The sequence below is a fragment of the Mustela nigripes genome, chromosome X, assembly GCF_022355385.1.
Source record: "Mustela nigripes isolate SB6536 chromosome X, MUSNIG.SB6536, whole genome shotgun sequence".
NCBI lineage: Eukaryota > Metazoa > Chordata > Mammalia > Carnivora > Mustelidae > Mustela > Mustela nigripes.
This window is the reverse complement of record NC_081575.1, coordinates 112,446,051-112,463,866: the sequence shown is the minus strand read 5'-3', so window position 1 is coordinate 112,463,866 and position 17,816 is coordinate 112,446,051. Positions and strand designations below refer to the sequence as shown.

General features: G+C 41.0%; 1 protein-coding gene and 1 pseudogene across 1 annotated transcript in view; both read left to right on the top strand.

The window, feature by feature from the left end:
- The window catches only part of LOC132006838 (carbonic anhydrase 5B, mitochondrial), a 55,526-nt gene extending 40,900 nt beyond the window's left edge, over positions 1-14,626 (top strand). The window contains exons 4-8 of the mRNA XM_059384895.1: positions 3,076-3,194; positions 4,823-4,918; positions 5,544-5,606; positions 6,518-6,673; positions 12,386-14,626. Of these exons, the coding sequence (XP_059240878.1) occupies positions 3,076-3,194; positions 4,823-4,918; positions 5,544-5,606; positions 6,518-6,673; positions 12,386-12,565 (614 nt within the window). The 3' untranslated portion in view covers positions 12,566-14,626. The remainder of the gene's footprint in view (positions 1-3,075; positions 3,195-4,822; positions 4,919-5,543; positions 5,607-6,517; positions 6,674-12,385) is intronic.
- On the top strand, positions 416-2,001 carry LOC132006937 (serine/arginine-rich splicing factor 11-like; annotated as a pseudogene).
- Positions 14,627-17,816: the final 3,190 nt, after the last annotated feature.

The following is a 17,816-nucleotide window of genomic DNA, read 5'->3' as shown; positions in this document are numbered from 1 at the left end:
AAAGTAGGCAGAGAGGCAGGCAGAGAGAGGAAGGGAAGCAGGCTCCCTGCTGAGCAGAGAGCCCGATGCGGGGCTCGATCCCAGGACCCTGAGACCATGACCTGAGCCGAAGGCAGAGGCTTTAACCCACTGAGCCACCCAGGTGCCCCTAGAAAAACGAGTTTTTGGAAGATGATTTTACTTTTATTTCAGTATGCTCTAGTACCATCTTCCTAGTCGTTTAGTGAATCAGGTGGTATGATTCTCTGCATCTCCCCTGTCCCTCAAAGAAAAGTTCTCATTGGTGTCTTTGCTCACCTCTTTCAAAAACTTTTTAAAGAAGAAATTATGTGAAATATTTTCAAAAGGCAGTAAGATACATAGCCAACCACTGCATGACATATCCAGTGTGTTTGGTCCTTGGGGTTGCTGTAGTCATACATAAAATTCAACTAGTGATGCAAGAAATGCTCAAGATCGCTAAGTGAGATGAGATGGGTGGGTTTTGTGCTGTTGTCTTGGTTTAACCATGGACAGACATCACCAGGGTTGGATTAAATGGAGGAAAAGAGGAACTAATTAATATGTGTTAGCAAATTCAAGGGGAAAAAATACCAGCACAACCCAAAGTCTGAGGAAGGGTGATTTTAAAATCTCGTTTTATCTGAATATTTTTCTTCCAAAATTGAAAAATAGGGGCACCTGGCTGGCTCAGTCAGCAGAACAAGTGACTCTTGATCTCAGGGTTGTGAGTTCAAGCCCCACGATGAGTGTAGTTTACTTAAGAAAAAAAAAATATCAGTGCATAAAAAAAGAAAGAGAGCATCTTTTGTCCCCACATTTCCATTTTATGAAACTGGATTGGATAAATATGCTAAGAGAAATTTGCATTTTATTGCACATTTAAAAAGCAGTCATGGGTAACTCAAGGTCAAGATCATATTCTAAGAAGAGGAGGGCTCCCATATCTTCTAGGCAGAGGCAATCAAGAAGCAGTTCTAGAAGAAGATCACATTCTAGGTCAAGGAGTAGGCAGTGATCCAAAATTCCAAGACAGAGAAGATTTCATTCCAGAGAGAGAGAGAGGTAGAAGGCCAAGGAGCACATCAAAAACCAGGGCCAAAAAGAAAGAAGATAAAGAAAAGGAACGTTCCAAAATACCACCAAAAAGTTATATAGCACAGACAGACATTCCAGAAGCACAAGCAGAGAGGGCCAAGGATGAAGTAGGAGTGGCACAAGATCTCCTAAAAAGAGAAAATTGTCTTGCTCACCATCCCCTAGGAGACATGAAAAGGAGAAGAAAGATAAAAGCAAAGAAAAAAGCAGAGATGAAAGAGAATAATCAACAAGCCAGAAGAAAAGGAAAGATAGGGAAATGGATCATCGGGAAAGACAATCAGAGAGTGACATAGATGTGAAAGTTACACAGGATTACAATGAAGAGGAGTAAGGGGAGGTCAGTGAGAAAGAGAAACAAGAGGAGAAACCAAGAGAACCAAGCTCCCCTAAAATAAAAGACTGTTGTGTGGGAAAGGGAACTGGTGACTCACTAAGAGAATCAAAGTCAATGGAGATGAGCATCCTGAAGAAGACATGGAGGTGAGTGGCTGCACGTGGCCTCCATGGGGAGCCTCCCGCATACACACAGCAGTGCGGTGCCTTCGTGTGACTGCTTAATGCTCTATTTGTTCTTCTCAAACCCACATGGGTACAGCTCCAGGTTACAGATGGTTCCATAGCTCCTGATATTGACATTAGTTATTTACGGCCCAAAACTTGTGGAAAGCCATACAGGAGTGACCAGTTCTTGGCATGGTGAGATCTGATTGGGTAACCAAGCAGCCGGACTCTTCTGCTGCTGCTTCATAACAAACGTGAAAAGTGGCATGCATGTGAAAAGTGGCATGGACTGTTTCTGTTGTGTGCTCTCCTTTATTAAGTACGTGCACTTATAGTATTTCTAGAATTTGATTCATTGCAATAAAAGAGCCATACAGGGAATGCACTGATTGCATGTTAATTTTGGCAGGAATATCCTAATTGTCATTAAAATCCTCCAGCATGATGAATCTACTTGTGGTCTTGTTTGCTGACCTGACAAATTAGCCTTCTTACAGTTACATCTGAAAATGAACATTTGAAATTGATAGTCCTTTAAGCCTTGTGCCTAAATTTTTGTGGCTTTTGTTTAACTTTGAAAGATTATCTGTGCACGCACTCTTTCTGATGGCTGACGAGGCTTTAATTACAGAAACAAGATCACAAATGAAACTCTCGTTGGTGGTGAGTAAGTAGCACATTTTGAAGTAGAGTCGTATACTTTTTCATTAAGGCGTTTGGGGATTTTTTCCCTGAAGTCATTTTTCCTACCTCTATGTCAGAGAAAGCTATCTGCCTCTCCTGAGTCCATCTGTGAAAGAAAGTGATCTCTTCTCCTGATTTTCAGTTTTCCACTCTTTTATTAATTTGTTTTCATCTCAGTGTTGGACAAAGGGGGTAGTACATTCTAAATGGACCATCACATCTTTTAAAATATGACAGATCTACTTCATAATGTACTTTTTATTTGACCTCAAGTATAAAACCAAAACATTTGTGTTACCTTTACCGCAATAGTAGTCTAATGCACATAGTAATCCCTTGTGAAATGCAACATAGTTAGGCAACTGAAAACTTCTCACAGGAGTTTCAAGCTTCACGTTTGGCCAGTGAAACCTAAGGTAGTGTACAGTTTCTAAAATTGTTTTACAAGACTTTGACAATAAAACCCTGAAACTTATTTCATGTTCCTATTAAAAAAAAAAGTGGGCACAGTAAATATAGAATATAAAAAGAAGTCAAAAATTGGCCTTTAACAGTTGTAGGTAGCTTGGAGTGTTGTTAAATCTCAGTGTCTTTCAGAGCACAGGTCACGCCCTTATACCTGAATTGACTGCGTGGGAGTCAAGTTTCTATGCACTTGTGTCTAATTTTTGAGTGGGCTCCACTTAATGACAGTTCATGTAAAAGGTCCATCCACAGCTCTGGCCTTTCCCCTGCATTCTTCCATGGTGTGAAAAACTGTCCCCTGAATTGTCGGATGTGCCATTTCAGTGATCGAGGGAGGACCCCTGGAGCACAACTACCGGTTAAAGCAATTCCATTTTCACTGGGGGGCCATCGATGCCTGGGGCTCCGAGCACACCGTGGATAGCAAATGTTACCCAGCAGAGGTATGTTGAGCAGCTTGGGAGCAGTGACAACTGTGAGGGGGGGACAGTGCTGTATTTCTAAGACAGCCTCAGGAAGAATCGGGGGGGGGGGGGGGGTCCTATAAATGCTAACACGCTCTCTCAAGCATATGTGATTACTCCCAGTTTATACGTGTAAACGTGATCTCATCCCAAATAATAGAGCAGAAATGAACCTTAAGATTCTAAAAGAGAATCCTTCCGGAATGGAATTTGAAGCTAGGCTCCAATTATAGCCTGAAGTTATAGCCCAGGCCACAGTACAGGGCCTCCAGGTTCAATTGGCCCAAGTGAGAATTGGTGGGAGCCCTGATGAAGGCTGTGGTGCTAGGAATAGAGGAAAAGAGTGAGATTTAACAAGCATTTCTGAAATAAAGGCAACAGGACTTGGAGGCAGGGTCTGCTTTAGGAGAGGAGAGGAACAAGCAAAATGTGACCTTGAGGATCTACTTGGGAGGCTGGGTGAAGATGCTTTTGTGAACAGTGGACAAGAAATAATTTGTAGGAGGGTGCCTGGGTGGCTCAGTGGGCTAAAGCCTCTGGCTTCGGCTCAGGTCATGATCCCAGGGTCCTGGGATCGAGCCCCACATCTGGCTCTCTGCTCAGCAGGGAGGCTGCTTCCTCCTCTCTCTCTGCCTGCCTCTCCCCCTACTTGTGATCTCTGCCTGTCAAATAAATAAAATCTTTAAAAAAAAAAAAAAAGAATTTGTAGGGAAGTCTAGGGAAGGCATAAGGAAGTAGAATTTCTTAGAGATTTTCCCCTAATTTAGCTTTAGATGCTACCTTAAAAAGAAACATATTTTAAGTCATTATCCCTCAAAGAAATTTGACTTCAACTCCTGTCTAATTCCCATGGAGAGAATCTATTTCTCTCAATATAAAAATCTCACCTTAGGATGCAAATGGATTTTGGATATGATGATTTCATGCAAATCAGTATGGGAATGGACATTCATTGCTCCCTCACTGAAATGTACTCACCTTGTTGTATTTCTTTTCTTTTTCTCCAAATAAATCTCTCTATTCACAGGTAATATTAGGGCACCTGGGTGGCTCAGTCAGTGGAGTGGCTGACTCTTGATTTTAGCCCAGGTCATGGTCTCAGGGTCCTGGGGTCGAGCCCTGCATCAGGCTCTACTCTAGGTGTGGAGTCTGCTTGAAAGCCTCTCTCCCCCTCAGCCCCTCCCCCAAAATAAATAAATCTTTTTTTAAAAAGTAGTATTTTTAAAGAACTATTTATTTATTTTGAGAGAGAACAAGAGCACAAGCAGGCAGAAGGCAGAGGCAGAAGGAGAAGCAGGCTCCCCACTGAGCAGGGAGCCCAACATGGGGCTCCATCCCAGGACCCTGGGATCATGACCTGAGCCGAAGGCAGATGCTTAACCAGCTGAGCCACCCAGGCGCCCCTAAAACAAATAATAGTAGTTGCTCCTGCATGCGGTTCTTCCTATTCATTTCTATCTCATTTCGCACCAGACTGCTGTATGCTATTCTCAGCGGCTTTACTTTGGGTGAGGAAACATGTTAAAATATTGTGTTGAGTAAGGCTATTTGTTTTGGAGCAATCCTATGCTGGTTATGTGGCAAACCAGCTTTTAACGGTGTTTCAGCTGCACTTGGTGCATTGGAATGCAGTCAGATTTGAAAACTTTGAGGATGCAGCACAGGAAGAACATGGCTTGGCTGTGATCGGAGTATTTTTAAAGGTAAGAAAGTCCGACCAACTTTAAATGACGTGTTTTATCCTAAGATGAAAAGATACAACATTGTAATTTTAACATCTAAGTGTATTGGGATTAAAAAGAAACAATGTTGGCTTGTGGAATCACTATGTGGTACACCTGAAACTAATGTATCATTGTGTCAGCGAGACTTCACTTAAGAAAACAAGAAAGAAAATTAAAAAAAAGGCAGCTAAATAGAAGATTGCTCTGAATATATTTCAAATGGTATAAAAATGCAGCCCAGTAGAGTGGTCCCAAGCCACATGTGGCAAATGAGCTCTTGAAATGTGGCTACTTGGTGGAACAATTTTTAATTGTCATTAATTCAAATTGCAACACAAGGACTGATATTTAAAGGGAGCAGGAGCCCGGTTCCCCCGCAGGCACTAGGACCCTGTCAGCAAACAGCCTGCTCACATGTTCTGTGTCTAATTGAATTCAGTGACATTTATAGTGATCTAAACTACCAGTCTAAGTGTAGTTTAAGTCGTGTGATTGGTTTGTTTTTATGTAATCACCAGGTGGCTCATTTTCATTCATATCGTGTCACCATGGCAAAAGTCAGATATCTATTGTTTTTAATATTTTCTCATTTCTGCTTCTTTAGCTAGGCAAACATCACAAAGAGCTGCAGAAATTGGTGGATACTTTGCCATCGATCAAGCATAAGGTAATACTATCTTTCCCAAGTCACTCGAAATGCCTGTTTCGTGTAATCTCGAGTGGAGACACTCACAGGGCACTTTGCGACTTGCCCCGAAGAGCACTTGGCCCTTAACACGCGTGTGTTGAGAGCGCGCCCGGCCCTGGGACACCTTGCAGGGGCCGGAAGGGATTCTGTGGGCGCGTGCTCACCGCTTGGGTTCTGCTGCCCTGCCCTAGCCCTCAGGGAGTCGGGAACCCAGTGCTGTCCCCTCCTGGGCTCCTTCTGAGTCCCTGTGGCAACAGCCAGAGCGGTCCCGCCGGCGGCGAGCAGAGAAGAGTTGGACAGAAACGTGGCGTGGCCGGCTGTACCGAACAATGACCCACATCCTCCAGAATGGACACCTTTGTCCGGGCCCCAGACTAACTGGCCGTTCCTCCAGGCCGTTCCGTGGAGGTCCACTTCTCTCTCTCTCTCTCTCTCTCTCCCTCCCCACCTCGGTCTCTGTCCCCACGGCCTCCTTCCCTCTCCCTCCCTGTCCGTCTCCCTCTTCCCTGCCCTCTCTCTGTCTCCCCCTTTCCGTCCAGGAACTTGACTCCCCCAAATTTGCATTGCGTTTTAGAAAGGAGAATTCTGTCAGGGGACACGCAGCAGCTACTTCCTCCCTCCCAAAGAGTTAGAGGAGAGCACTGCAGTCAAGTCACCGGACGGAGGGAGGCAGTGCGCGGCACCTGTCCTGTTCCCGGGGAGGAGGAAGGAGCAGAACTACCGAGTTAACGACGGGAACGAGGCAGGGCCGTGATTCTGTCCTCAAGTGCCCAGAATTCCTCCAGACCGCTGCTGGTCCCTAGACTCCCCTAGACTCATCACCCCGTCCGCTGATTCCTGAGTGACTTTCACCATGAAATGATGACGTGGCGACCTCTTCTCTTGGCCAGGACACCCTTGTGGAATTTGGGTCATTTGATCCTTCCTGCCTGATGCCTGCCTGCCCAGATTACTGGACCTACTCGGGGTCCCTGACTACCCCCCCACTCTCCGAGTCCGTCACCTGGATCATTAAGAAGCAGCCCGTAGAGGTTGATCACGATCAGGTACGTTCTTTCCATCCACATTTCTTTCTGAGGACCCGCTAGCCTGCCCCTTTGAAGCAAGGCTGGGCTCCAACTTTGGCATCAGTTGTTAAGATCTCGTAATGCTAATACATGTTTATTGAGATGTGCTAACATCTTATCTTAAAATTTGGATATAAACTAGGGAATGCTTCAAATCAACTAGAGAGAAGAGTTAAAATTTAGGAAATGTAAGCTTTTTACTTTCATATTTGACAATGATGTCTTGTGCACTGTGTATTTTATATATAACAATAAATCTCTATATACACGAGACCCTTTTAAAAGGAAGAATGAAGCCTGGAAATGGATGTACTCAAAACCCTTTAAAATCCTTAAGGAAATTTTGCTTTGGAACCTCAGGATTAAGACAGAATCCAACAATGTCTGTCCAGAAATTCTAAGTCAGTTATTTTGAACTTATTTTCTCTTTAAAAAGTAGGTTTAAGTGATGACTACTATGTCAATGTACAAAATCCTGTTTAATTCACAATTTAACTAAACTACAATAATACTTGGAAATGCTTGCTTTATGGGCTTTTTATTAATTACAAAGCATTTTTACAAGAGGAAAAGCTTCTAAAGTCTTTTTTATATGAAGCCTGGATAACAGATACCAGCATCTATCAAATATTGGACCAACAAATAAAGATATGCTAAAGATTGAAGAATATATTTTATGTTTTTTAAGATTTATCTATTTATTTTAGAGAGGGAGAGAGAGAAAATAAATCACGAGCAGGAGGGGCAGAAGGAGAGAGAATCCTTTTTTTTTTTTTTTTCAGATTTGAGTTATTTATTTGACAGACAGAGATCACAAGCAGGCAGAAAGGCAGGAAGGGAAGCAGTCTCCACTCTGAGCAGAGAGCCCAATGTGGGGCTCGATCCCAGGACCCTGGGATCATGACCTAAGCCAAAGGCAGAGGCTTTAACCCACTGAGCCACCCAGGTGCCCTAGGGGAGGCAGAATCTTAAGTAAGCTCCATTCCCAGCATGGAGCCTGATGTGGGGCTAGATCTCATGACCCTCAGCTGAAACCAAGAGTCTGTGCTTAACCGACTGAGCCACGCAGGTGCCCCTCGGAAGAATATATATATATATATATATATATATATATATATATATATATATATATTTTTTTTTTTTTTTTTTTTTTTTTTTTAAGATTTTATCCATTTATTTGATGGAGAGAGAGATCACAAGCAGGCAGAGAGGCAGGCAGAGAGAGAGGGAGAAGCAGGCTCCCCCGCTGAGCAGGGAGCCCGATGCGGGGCTCCATCCCAGGACCCTGAGATCATGACCCGAGCCGAAGGCAGAGGCCCAACCCACTGAGCCACCCAGGCGCCCCGGAAGAATATATTTTAAAGAAAGGAAAAATAATGTATGAGAAACAAGCTAGCAGTACATTAGAAGAAATAATACACTTTGACTTAGTAATACATATTCCAGCAAAGTAAGGATGGTTCATTATTAAGAATGATATTAATATAATCCATCATATCAGTGATTCTATACAGAATTATCGTATAACCATTTCTACATATTGTTAAAAGGCATTAGCAAAATTCACTATTCAGTTTTAAACATTTTTTCAGGTTTATTTATTTTATTTTATTTTTTAAAAATTATATTTATTTATTTGATAGAGAGAGAGAGCGTGTGCACAAGCATGAGTAGGCAGAGCCATAGGCAGAGGGAGAGGGAGAAGCAGGTTCCCCACTCAGCAGAGAGCCCGATGTGGGGCTTGATCCCAGAACTCTGGGATCACGACCCCAGCTGAAGGCAGAGGCTTAACTGACCGGGTCACCCAAGTGCCCCAGGTTCATTTATTTTAGAGAGAGAGGGAGATAGAGAGAGAGAGCACAAAGGGAGGGGCAGAGGGAGAGTGAGAAAAATTTCAGCAGACTCCTCACCAAGGTTCGCACTTGAACCCATGACCCTAAGATCATGACCTGAGCCAAAACCAAGAATCGGACACTCCATCCTCTGTGCCACCCAGGGGTCCCTTAGTTTCTTAAAATTTTAAATAACATAGGAACGAATGGAGATTTCCCTAACTTGATAAAAGGGATTGCTCTCAGTTAAAAAATAAATAGTATGCCTAATAGAGAAAGATTATTACAATATACAATTTTATATTACGTTCCTGAAGTAGCCAATACAATTAGACCAAAAAAAGAAAAAGCAAATAGAGAAACAATAAAAACTACTTCAAAAATGAGGTAACTCAGTAATTAGTGGAGTATAATATTAGTTTATAAAAATCAATACATTGAACATATACAAATGATAATCAGTTAAAGGATGTAATGATATAAAGTTATAATAGAATAAAAACTATTAATAATGGAAACAAAAATATAAAATGCCTTGGAGTAAGCATAAGAAGAAAATGTAACTTATAAGCTTAAAACGTCCCTGAAGGGCACAAAAGGATTCATAAAATTCATACTACGCTATTGAATCAGAAGACAGCATAAAAACACCTTTGATGTCAACTCTCTTTCAGTTGTTATACTCCATTGTTTATTCTCCCTAAATTTGATGTGGTCCATTTACTGTGCCAATGGGATTTTTAGATAGATGTGCTATTTCAAAAATCACACAGCAAAACAAACAGCATAAATAGCCAGGGAAAATTCTGAAAGAAAAAAAGAGAGATGATTAGATCCACAAAATTATAAAGCCTCAATAATGAAATAGTGTGGTACTGGCACAAAAGTAAAGAGACCACTGGAGGAGAGAAAGTGTTACGTTCAGAATACGGCCAAGTACATATGAGAATTTAGTTTGTGATCAAGATAGCATCTCATCTCAATGGGGGGTAAAGATGGAATTCGTCAGTAAATGCTGTTGGGCGACAACGGGGCAGACATTGGGGGGAGAAAAGTTAGATCCATCATTCAGACCTCACACAGGAATATATTCCAGATATATTAAATGTTAAAAACACCACCATAAAAGTGCGAGGATAAACACAGAGAAATCTTTTTATACTTCCAAATGGAGGAAGCTTTTCTAATGATATACCGAAACCAAGAAGTCCTAAAGAAAGCAACTAGTAAGATAGACCATGTAATTTTTTTTTCTTAATGTGTGTGATGAAAACCACCAAAAACAAATGACAAAACAGAGAGAGCTTAACTGTCCGTAAGCCTGGTCTTGCTGACCTATACATTTAGTATGTGTCTATCCTTCATATTTAAAATTGACATAACACTGAAAAATAAATCAGTACAATCAATAAATCAGAAGGTTAGTGGCCCACGTGGGTAGTTTTCCAATGAAATCTCAACACAGAAAATTTAGTCAGGAAAAAAATGTTAGTTGTCATCTACAATTCAGTCACCTATAATCAGTGTTAGTCATTGGGTAAATCCTTCTGGTTTTTAATCTTTACAGATACATATAAATTCTTTGGTCTTTTATCCGTATAAATATACATAAGTTTCTCAAACCAAATGGAATCATTGTGTACCTACCATTTTGTTCCTCTTTTTTTTTTTTTTTTTTTTTTTAAAGATTTTATTTATTTATTTGACAGAGAGAAATCACAAGTAGACGGAGAGGCAGGCAGAGAGAGAGAGAGGGAAGCAGGCTCCCTGCTGAGCAGAGAGCCCGATGCGGGACTCGATCCCAGGAACCTGAGATCATGACCTGAGCCGAAGGCAGCGGCTTAACCCACTGAGCCACCCAGGTGCCCCTTTTTTTTTTTTTTTTAAAGATTTTATTTATTTATTTGACAGAAAGAGACACAGCGAGAGAGGGAACACAAGCAGGGGGAGTGGGAGAGGGAGAAGCCGGCTCCCCGCCAAGCAGGGAACCCTGTGTGGGGCTCGATCCCAGGATCCTGGGTTAATGACCTGAGCTGAAGGCAGATGCTTAACAACTGAGCCACCCAGGTGCCCCATTTTGTTCCTCTTTTCATTCAGTGATATGTGGGACATTTTATAGGTAATAAGCATTATCTTTGATATCGTTTTTAATGGCTATGTACTAGTCCATTTTATAGATCTAATGTAACTTATTATTGACACTTGAGCTATTTCTAATCTTTTGCAGTTAGCTGAATAAAAATAAATCTTAACTTCTGGACATGTTCTTGATTTACGAGGGTAGATACGTAATTTGCAAGTATACTCCCTTTGGCACTTGCTTCTGGTCACAGTCCTGCCTCGGCAGCTCTCCTTGACCTGAAGTCTTTGTTCCAAACAGATCTTCCCACGCTTGCATACTGTGCCCCAGGCTGTCCTCTCCATAGCTGCGGTGTGTGGGATTGAGTGACGACAAGTGTTGTGACAATAACTTATGGCTGGCTTGAAGTCAAGTGTTCCCGAATATGGTTGCTCTGAAAGCCAGGGGGCGAATGATGCTATTGCCATGTTAAAGAACAAGCCTTGACTTGGGGCAGCTCCTTTTGTACTGAGCTGCACTGTCCAGTCCATTAGCTACTAGCCCCATGTGGCCATTTAAATTTAAATATAAATACATTAAAATAAAAATTAAAAATTCAGTTACAGGGGTGCCTGGGTGGCTCAGTGGGTTAAGCCTCTGCCTTCGGCTCAGGTCATGGTCTCAGGGTCCTGGGACCAAGCCCCGCTTCGGGCTCTCTGCTCCGTGGGGAGCCTGTTTCCTCCTCTCTCTCTGCCTGCTTGTGATCTCTCTTTGTCAAATAAATAAATAAAATATTTTTAAAAATTCAGTTACCGGGTGCCTTGCTGGCTCAGTCAGTAGAACATGCAACTCTTGATCTCGGGGTTGTGTGTTCGAACCCCATGATGGGTGTAGAGTTTACTAAAGAAAAAATAAACTTTAAAATATTAAAAATAAATAAATACAGAAAAATTCAGTTCCGTAGTAGTACTGGCCGCATTTCAAGCACTCAGAATCCATATGTGGTTAGTGGCTACTATAAGGAGTCACGCAGAGGACATTGCTACCATCATAGAAAATTCTTTTGGACAGTGATGGCAGGTGGTATCCCACTGCCTGTTAAAAAGGTAACCCCATGCACTGCCTTCCCCACAATGCCCAGGTACAGTGAGCAATGAAGAATACATTGTTTATGTTAATTATTTAGTTATATTCTGAGAAAACATTTTCGGCATTGTTAATATATGCATCAGGCCTTCTCTATGTTATCCTGTAGGCTAGTTATTTTGCCCATTTCAAGATGAGGTTCCTAGGGGCACCTGGGTGGCTCAGTCGGTTAAACGTCTGCCTTCGGCTCAGGTCATGATCCCAGGGTCCTGGGGTCGAGTCCCCTATGAGGCTCCCTGCTTGGCGGGGAGCCTGCTTCTCCCTCACCCTCTGCTGCTCCCCCGTATTTGTGTTTGCGTGCTCTCTCTCTCTGTCAAATATATAAATAGAATCTTTAAAAAAATAAAGATGAGGTTCCTAGAATCAAAGATGAAATAACTTGTTCTTGGCAAATAGCCAGTATGTGGGGGACTGAGCCTTTGGTACTGCTCCCCCCCCCCCCCCCCGTCTTCAGAGTCCAAGTACCGCATTGTCTTTATCACCTCCTGTCACTCCTCCCCACACCTTTTATTCCCTGTTCAGCAGTGAAAGGCATTCCTACACAGAGAGAGGTTGTACTGTGTCTAGTTGTGGAACAATGTTTCAGAATTGTGGAAATGAAAGAGCATCTGTTACTCTATTGAAATTATTTATGCTTCGTACTTCTATTTCTAGCTTGAGCAGTTTCGGACCCTGCTTTTCACTTCAGAGGGGGAGAAAGAGAAAAGGATGGTGGACAATTTCCGCCCCCTTCAGCCCCTCATGAATCGCACTGTCCGCTCTTCCTTCCGTCATGATTATGTACTGAATATACAAGCGAAACCCCAGCCGTCAACTAGCCAAGTGATCCCCTGAGGAGTTCATCTCTAGGCAGCGCTTTGCTTGAATAAATACTAGCTTTTTAAATATTGCCAACTGGACTATCTAAACACCTGCGTTTAATAATAATTATAGATGTGCATTTCTTGGTGTGGCAGTGCTCCATCAGTCTTTGAGGAAAGCTCTTTGGTAAATGAGTTTTTCATTTGATTGAAAATGGCAGTTAACACTGAACTAGCAGCAAGAGACAGGAGTTTCTTCTACAGTAACCTGTTGGGTAATTGTAATGTCTTTTTACGTCTGATATTTCTGTGCTGCCTCTTTATGTTTATTAGTTAGTAGTTCTGTAGAGTTATAAGCAGGGATGGTAACCAAAATATGTAACAGCTAGAAAGGCAGACACTGACCGTCCAGAAAGCAGGCCTTTGAGAAACAGCCCTAGGGCCCAAACTGGTACTTCCTGGCCTGCTGAACACTGGCCATGGTTTTTGGTATTTTTATTTCAAAACATGAATGTATATTCTTTTCTGAGGCCTTCGCAATGAGTATATTTGCCCTGATGTTTAGTTGTCGTTCCTAGTACATGATATGCTTACTTAGTATCAATTTATGATATACAAAAAGTATTTTGTAGTTCAAAGAAGACAAGAATTTACTTCTAACTGGGAATCCTTATGTACTTCTGAAGATTAGATATATTAGTTCAAAACTTGATCACATAGAAAGCATATGCAGAACATTTTAAAGAAAATGCTTGAAGTGCTTAGAATTTAAAATTCTTTCATGAATATTTACAGAAATCTTTTTCAAAAGACTAGTAATATAGTAATATAGTCTATAGTTTATAGTGTTATTTTGCATTGTCTGTACGTGGTTTCATAAAATATAATCTTTTCCACAATGATAGAACTATCTTGATTTCCGTTGAAAACTGTCTGAACTTTATTTTATTAGTTGAGGTTCTATGCCTCATGTTTCCAATTCACACAGTGGTTTAGAAGACTTTTGCTATAGTAAAAGAAGAGAAACTTAACAGGCTAAAGTCTAGAGAATTCTGCATATTCTGAGGAAGCCATGCCGTTGTTGCCTTTGCTTATAAATATTTTGGAATGTTTCTAGTTGCCTATAAGCCTGTGTTCAAACTCATATTGCATTTACTAGTGGTATTTCTTTCATTACTATGCTAATCATCTGATCTGCAAGGTAAGGTTGGATAAGTAGACTTAACACTACTGAACTGTACACTGGAAAAGGTTAAGCTGGTTAATTTTATGTATGTTCTACCACGTTTAAAAATAAATAATACTTCAGTAGGAAAAAAAAAAAAAAGGTTGGAGCTACCTGTGTAAGTTTGGGGGGATATCTGTTCTTTAAAAAGGGAGGTTGGTAAAGGCATTTGCTTCTAGAGTGCACATCTTCTCTGGGAAGAAAATGAATAAAATTCTTAAGATAAATGGGGGGGAGGTTTATGTTAAGAGTGTATGTAATTGATCTGCTCAAACCATAGTTATTTTAAGAGGGTAAACACAAAAGAAACACATTTTCCAGTGCACATGGGCTTCCCTCCTAGGCCTCTCACAAGTTCCTTGTGCAAAATTCTCTTGCAATGAGTCTTCCAGATTGGAGTAAGAGCCCAAGTACCAAGGCCTGATTTGTCTTTAAATCTTAGAGCTACAAAGATGTATTTATTGGGTGTGTCCCAATCACGGTTTGCCACTCGTGATTCACTTGCACCTGGGGTTCTGGTGTGATTGTTAACAGCAGTCTCTCACTCTCAGCTGTGTCCTGGTTTGCATGATAAATTCTTGGTCACCTTCTCCAGAGAGGTTATGGAAACTGCCTTGGGGAGGTGTGCTTCCCACCCCCTGCCTTAGTCATATGACCTCCAGAGGGGTGCTATAGATTCTGGGGCTACTGAGACACCCTAACAAGAAACTTTTTGTCTTCTACGCCTCCAAAAGTGCTTCACTTGTACCTTCCTAAACTTGAAGGGGGGAAATGGGCTTGAGGTCTGTCAGCGGGCTTGAGAAAGAATTTTGTATTACCATTGCTGCTCATCTTCATTAAATACTATAATAAAAGCCTTTCTTTACAATATTAATATTTGTTGAATGACTGTTTCTTCCTATTTTTAAAAAAATATGTATAATTTCTGTTATATTAGTGAGACATCCCTTTACCGTGTAGATCAGAAAGTGACTGGAAAACTCCCAAGAGATTTTTAGAAAAGCAGGAAAACAAAAGCCACCCCCTTCTCCGCTCATCTTTTTCTGTCAGATTGGTGTACAATCTGAAGACATCACCAACACGCCAAGCCACCAGTCCTTTTCTCCTTTCCAGAGCTACATGGATTAGGGTAAGGTTGGCTATTCTAAAAGCAGGCATCCACGTCAAAAAAACTGGGGAAGATGACTTTCCCTTGCTCCCTGGGGCACGCATTTCTTTTGGTGCGTTATTAGCAAAATTGCACTATTATAATCACTTTAGGTATTTTTCTGTGTCACTAGAAGAACCAACATTATTTACTTGATACCTGTTCTACTTAATGTTTTATTGTCTTTTTAACTCAACTTTTTTTTTTTTTTAAAGATTTTATTTATTTGACAGAGAGATCACAAGCAGGCAGAGAGGCAGACAGAGAGGGAGAAGCAGGCTCCCCGCTGAGCAGAGAGCCCGCTGTGTGGCTCGATTCCAGGACCCTAAGATCATGACCTGAGCCGAAGGCAGTGGCTTAACCCACTGAGCCACCCAGGTGCCCCTTAACTCAACTTTATTGGGTAAATTCTTTCCCATAAAATGTTACTGATCAAAAATGGAGATAGTTTATTTAAGCGAATAGGCTCTAATTTTAACCATATAATGAGTACATCTAGGTAATACTGGCTACTTTACATGTAAATAGTAATGCGTCTTGTTCGAAACTGAATGTTTATCCCCGCCCCCCCCATTTGTATGTTGAAATCTAATCCCCAATGTGATGGTATTAGGAGGTGGGGCCTTTGGGAGATGATTAGGTCATAGGGGTGATGTCTCATGATTGGGTTAGTGCCCTAATAGAAGAGACCCCAGAGAGCTCTCTCACTTCTTCTGCCATGTGAGAACACAGCAAGAAGATGGCCAATGAGCCAGTAAGGAAGTTCTCACCAGATACCGAATCTGCTGGCACCATGATCTTGGACTTCCAGACTCCAGATCTGTGAGAAATAAATTATTGTTGTTTGTAAGCTCCCCAGTCTATGGTTCATTGTTATGGCAGCCCAAACAGACTAAGACACTTGTCATCCCTATGTACATTCTGGTTTCTGCTTTTTTAGTTCAGCCACTCTTCTGAAATGGTACTTTGGTTTGGGTTCTGGGTGGGGATAGCAACTCTGCTAGCATTCCTTCTCAAACCACCGCTCCTTGTGTTGCTAAGTGCTTATCACTGGACGAAAGACTCAAGTAATAAACACTATCACTGCATAGTTCTTTCCTCTTTTTTTTTTTTTTAAGATTTTATTTATTTGAGAGAGAGCAACAGAGAGCAAGAGTTGGGGGGGACAGAAGGAGAAGGAGAAGGAGAAGCAGACTACCTGCTGAACAGGGAACCTGACATGGGGCTCCATCCCAGGACCCCAGGATCATGAACTGAGCTGAAGGCAGACACCCAACGGACCGAGCCACCCAGGCACCCCAGTTCTTTCTTTCTTTTTTTTTTTTTTTTTTCTTTCTTTCTTTTAATCAGTTGTGTAAATATAGATTTGAATGTACTTTTCATATGAATATACATTAAGTATTTTATTTTGCTATCTTAGCTAATTGTAATCTGGAAAATATATCAAGCCCTTGGTGTAGCAGTGATGGTGGGAGAGGATTTGAGATGCCACTGTATGTCCCGGAATAAATCTGCTGACTAATTCTGAAATTAATGGTAGGTAAGAAATGAAAGGTTCTTTCCTGAGAATTTCTGCACTGACCACTCAATGAATCTATTACCATAGTCCTACTAGAGCAAGAAAAAATCCAAATTAACTCAAAGAGTACTAGTTTGGCTTTTAGAGAATAGACTTTTTTTTTTCTTCCTTTCCCGTTATGCTTGCAATAAATGTAGGATACATTCATGGATCATTCTTTGGTCATTTTATTTTCTAGTTTCTGCTGATGACGTAAAATTAAAATTTAGGCATTTTCTCATAGAGGGAGGATAAACTAAAATGAACTTAACCTGAGAGTAAGTAGATGATGTATATATGTCAGGAACCAAGAAAAATGTTATGTTGCAGAATAAAGATTACTTTGTTCTATTTATTAGGATATCATCATACAATGTATCTTTGCATTAGATTTTTTACATACTTTATTTTCATCTAATGATTTATTGAATTCAAATGAGGGTAGCTGTAATTTGAGATGAAATTGGTTTTTAGAATAACTTACAAAGTTAATTTGAGCAATTCAAGCTTGTTCAGGAAAATGAATTCAGTGGTTAATTGTAGAGGATAAATGTCTACTGCCTATAAAAGGAGATTTACTTCCATTTGTACATCATAATAAAATAAAATCTAAATCTTTACCCTTTTTAAATTAGGAACATCTTCCTAGAAGGCTTTTTTTTTTTTTTTTTTTTTTTTTTTTTTTTTTTTTTTTTTAGATTTACTTACTTATTTTGGAGAGAGAAAGTTCATGTGTAAGCAGTGGGGAGGGGCAGAGGGAGAAAATCCCAAGCAGGCTCCTCAGTGAGTGCAGAGCAAAATCAAGAATCGGACACTCAACCGAGTGACCCAGGAGTCCCTCCTAGAAGACATTCTTACTTATTGTTCTGACAGGAAAGTCTGGTCTAACTCATGAGAAATGTTACAGCAACCCAAACAGTGACACTTTCACAATAGTAGCCATTCTCAATGCTTCTCAGCGATTTTCCTGGTCACAGGTACCAGCAAAATTGGTGATTTGTACAGCTACACTTTTGGCCACTCAGGGCATTCTCTAGTCAGGGGCTGTAATTAAGTCTTCACCTTCAAGGAATTTGAAGTTTATTGTAAGCAGCAGCTTTGTGGAGGCAATGAAGTATAATATAGCGTAATAGGTGTTACAAAGGTAAAATACTTGTGCTAAGAGCATACATGCAGGTCAAGTACCAACCCACTCTTAAGGAGGTAGGGGAGTTTTCACATCAACAATGATACAACAGCTAACATTCAGAAACACTATTGTCAGGCACTTTGCCAACATATAGCGTGCACTTGGGAACTATTTTCTCTACCTTGATTTCTACAGATGAGAAAACAGGACTAGACACTAAGGAATT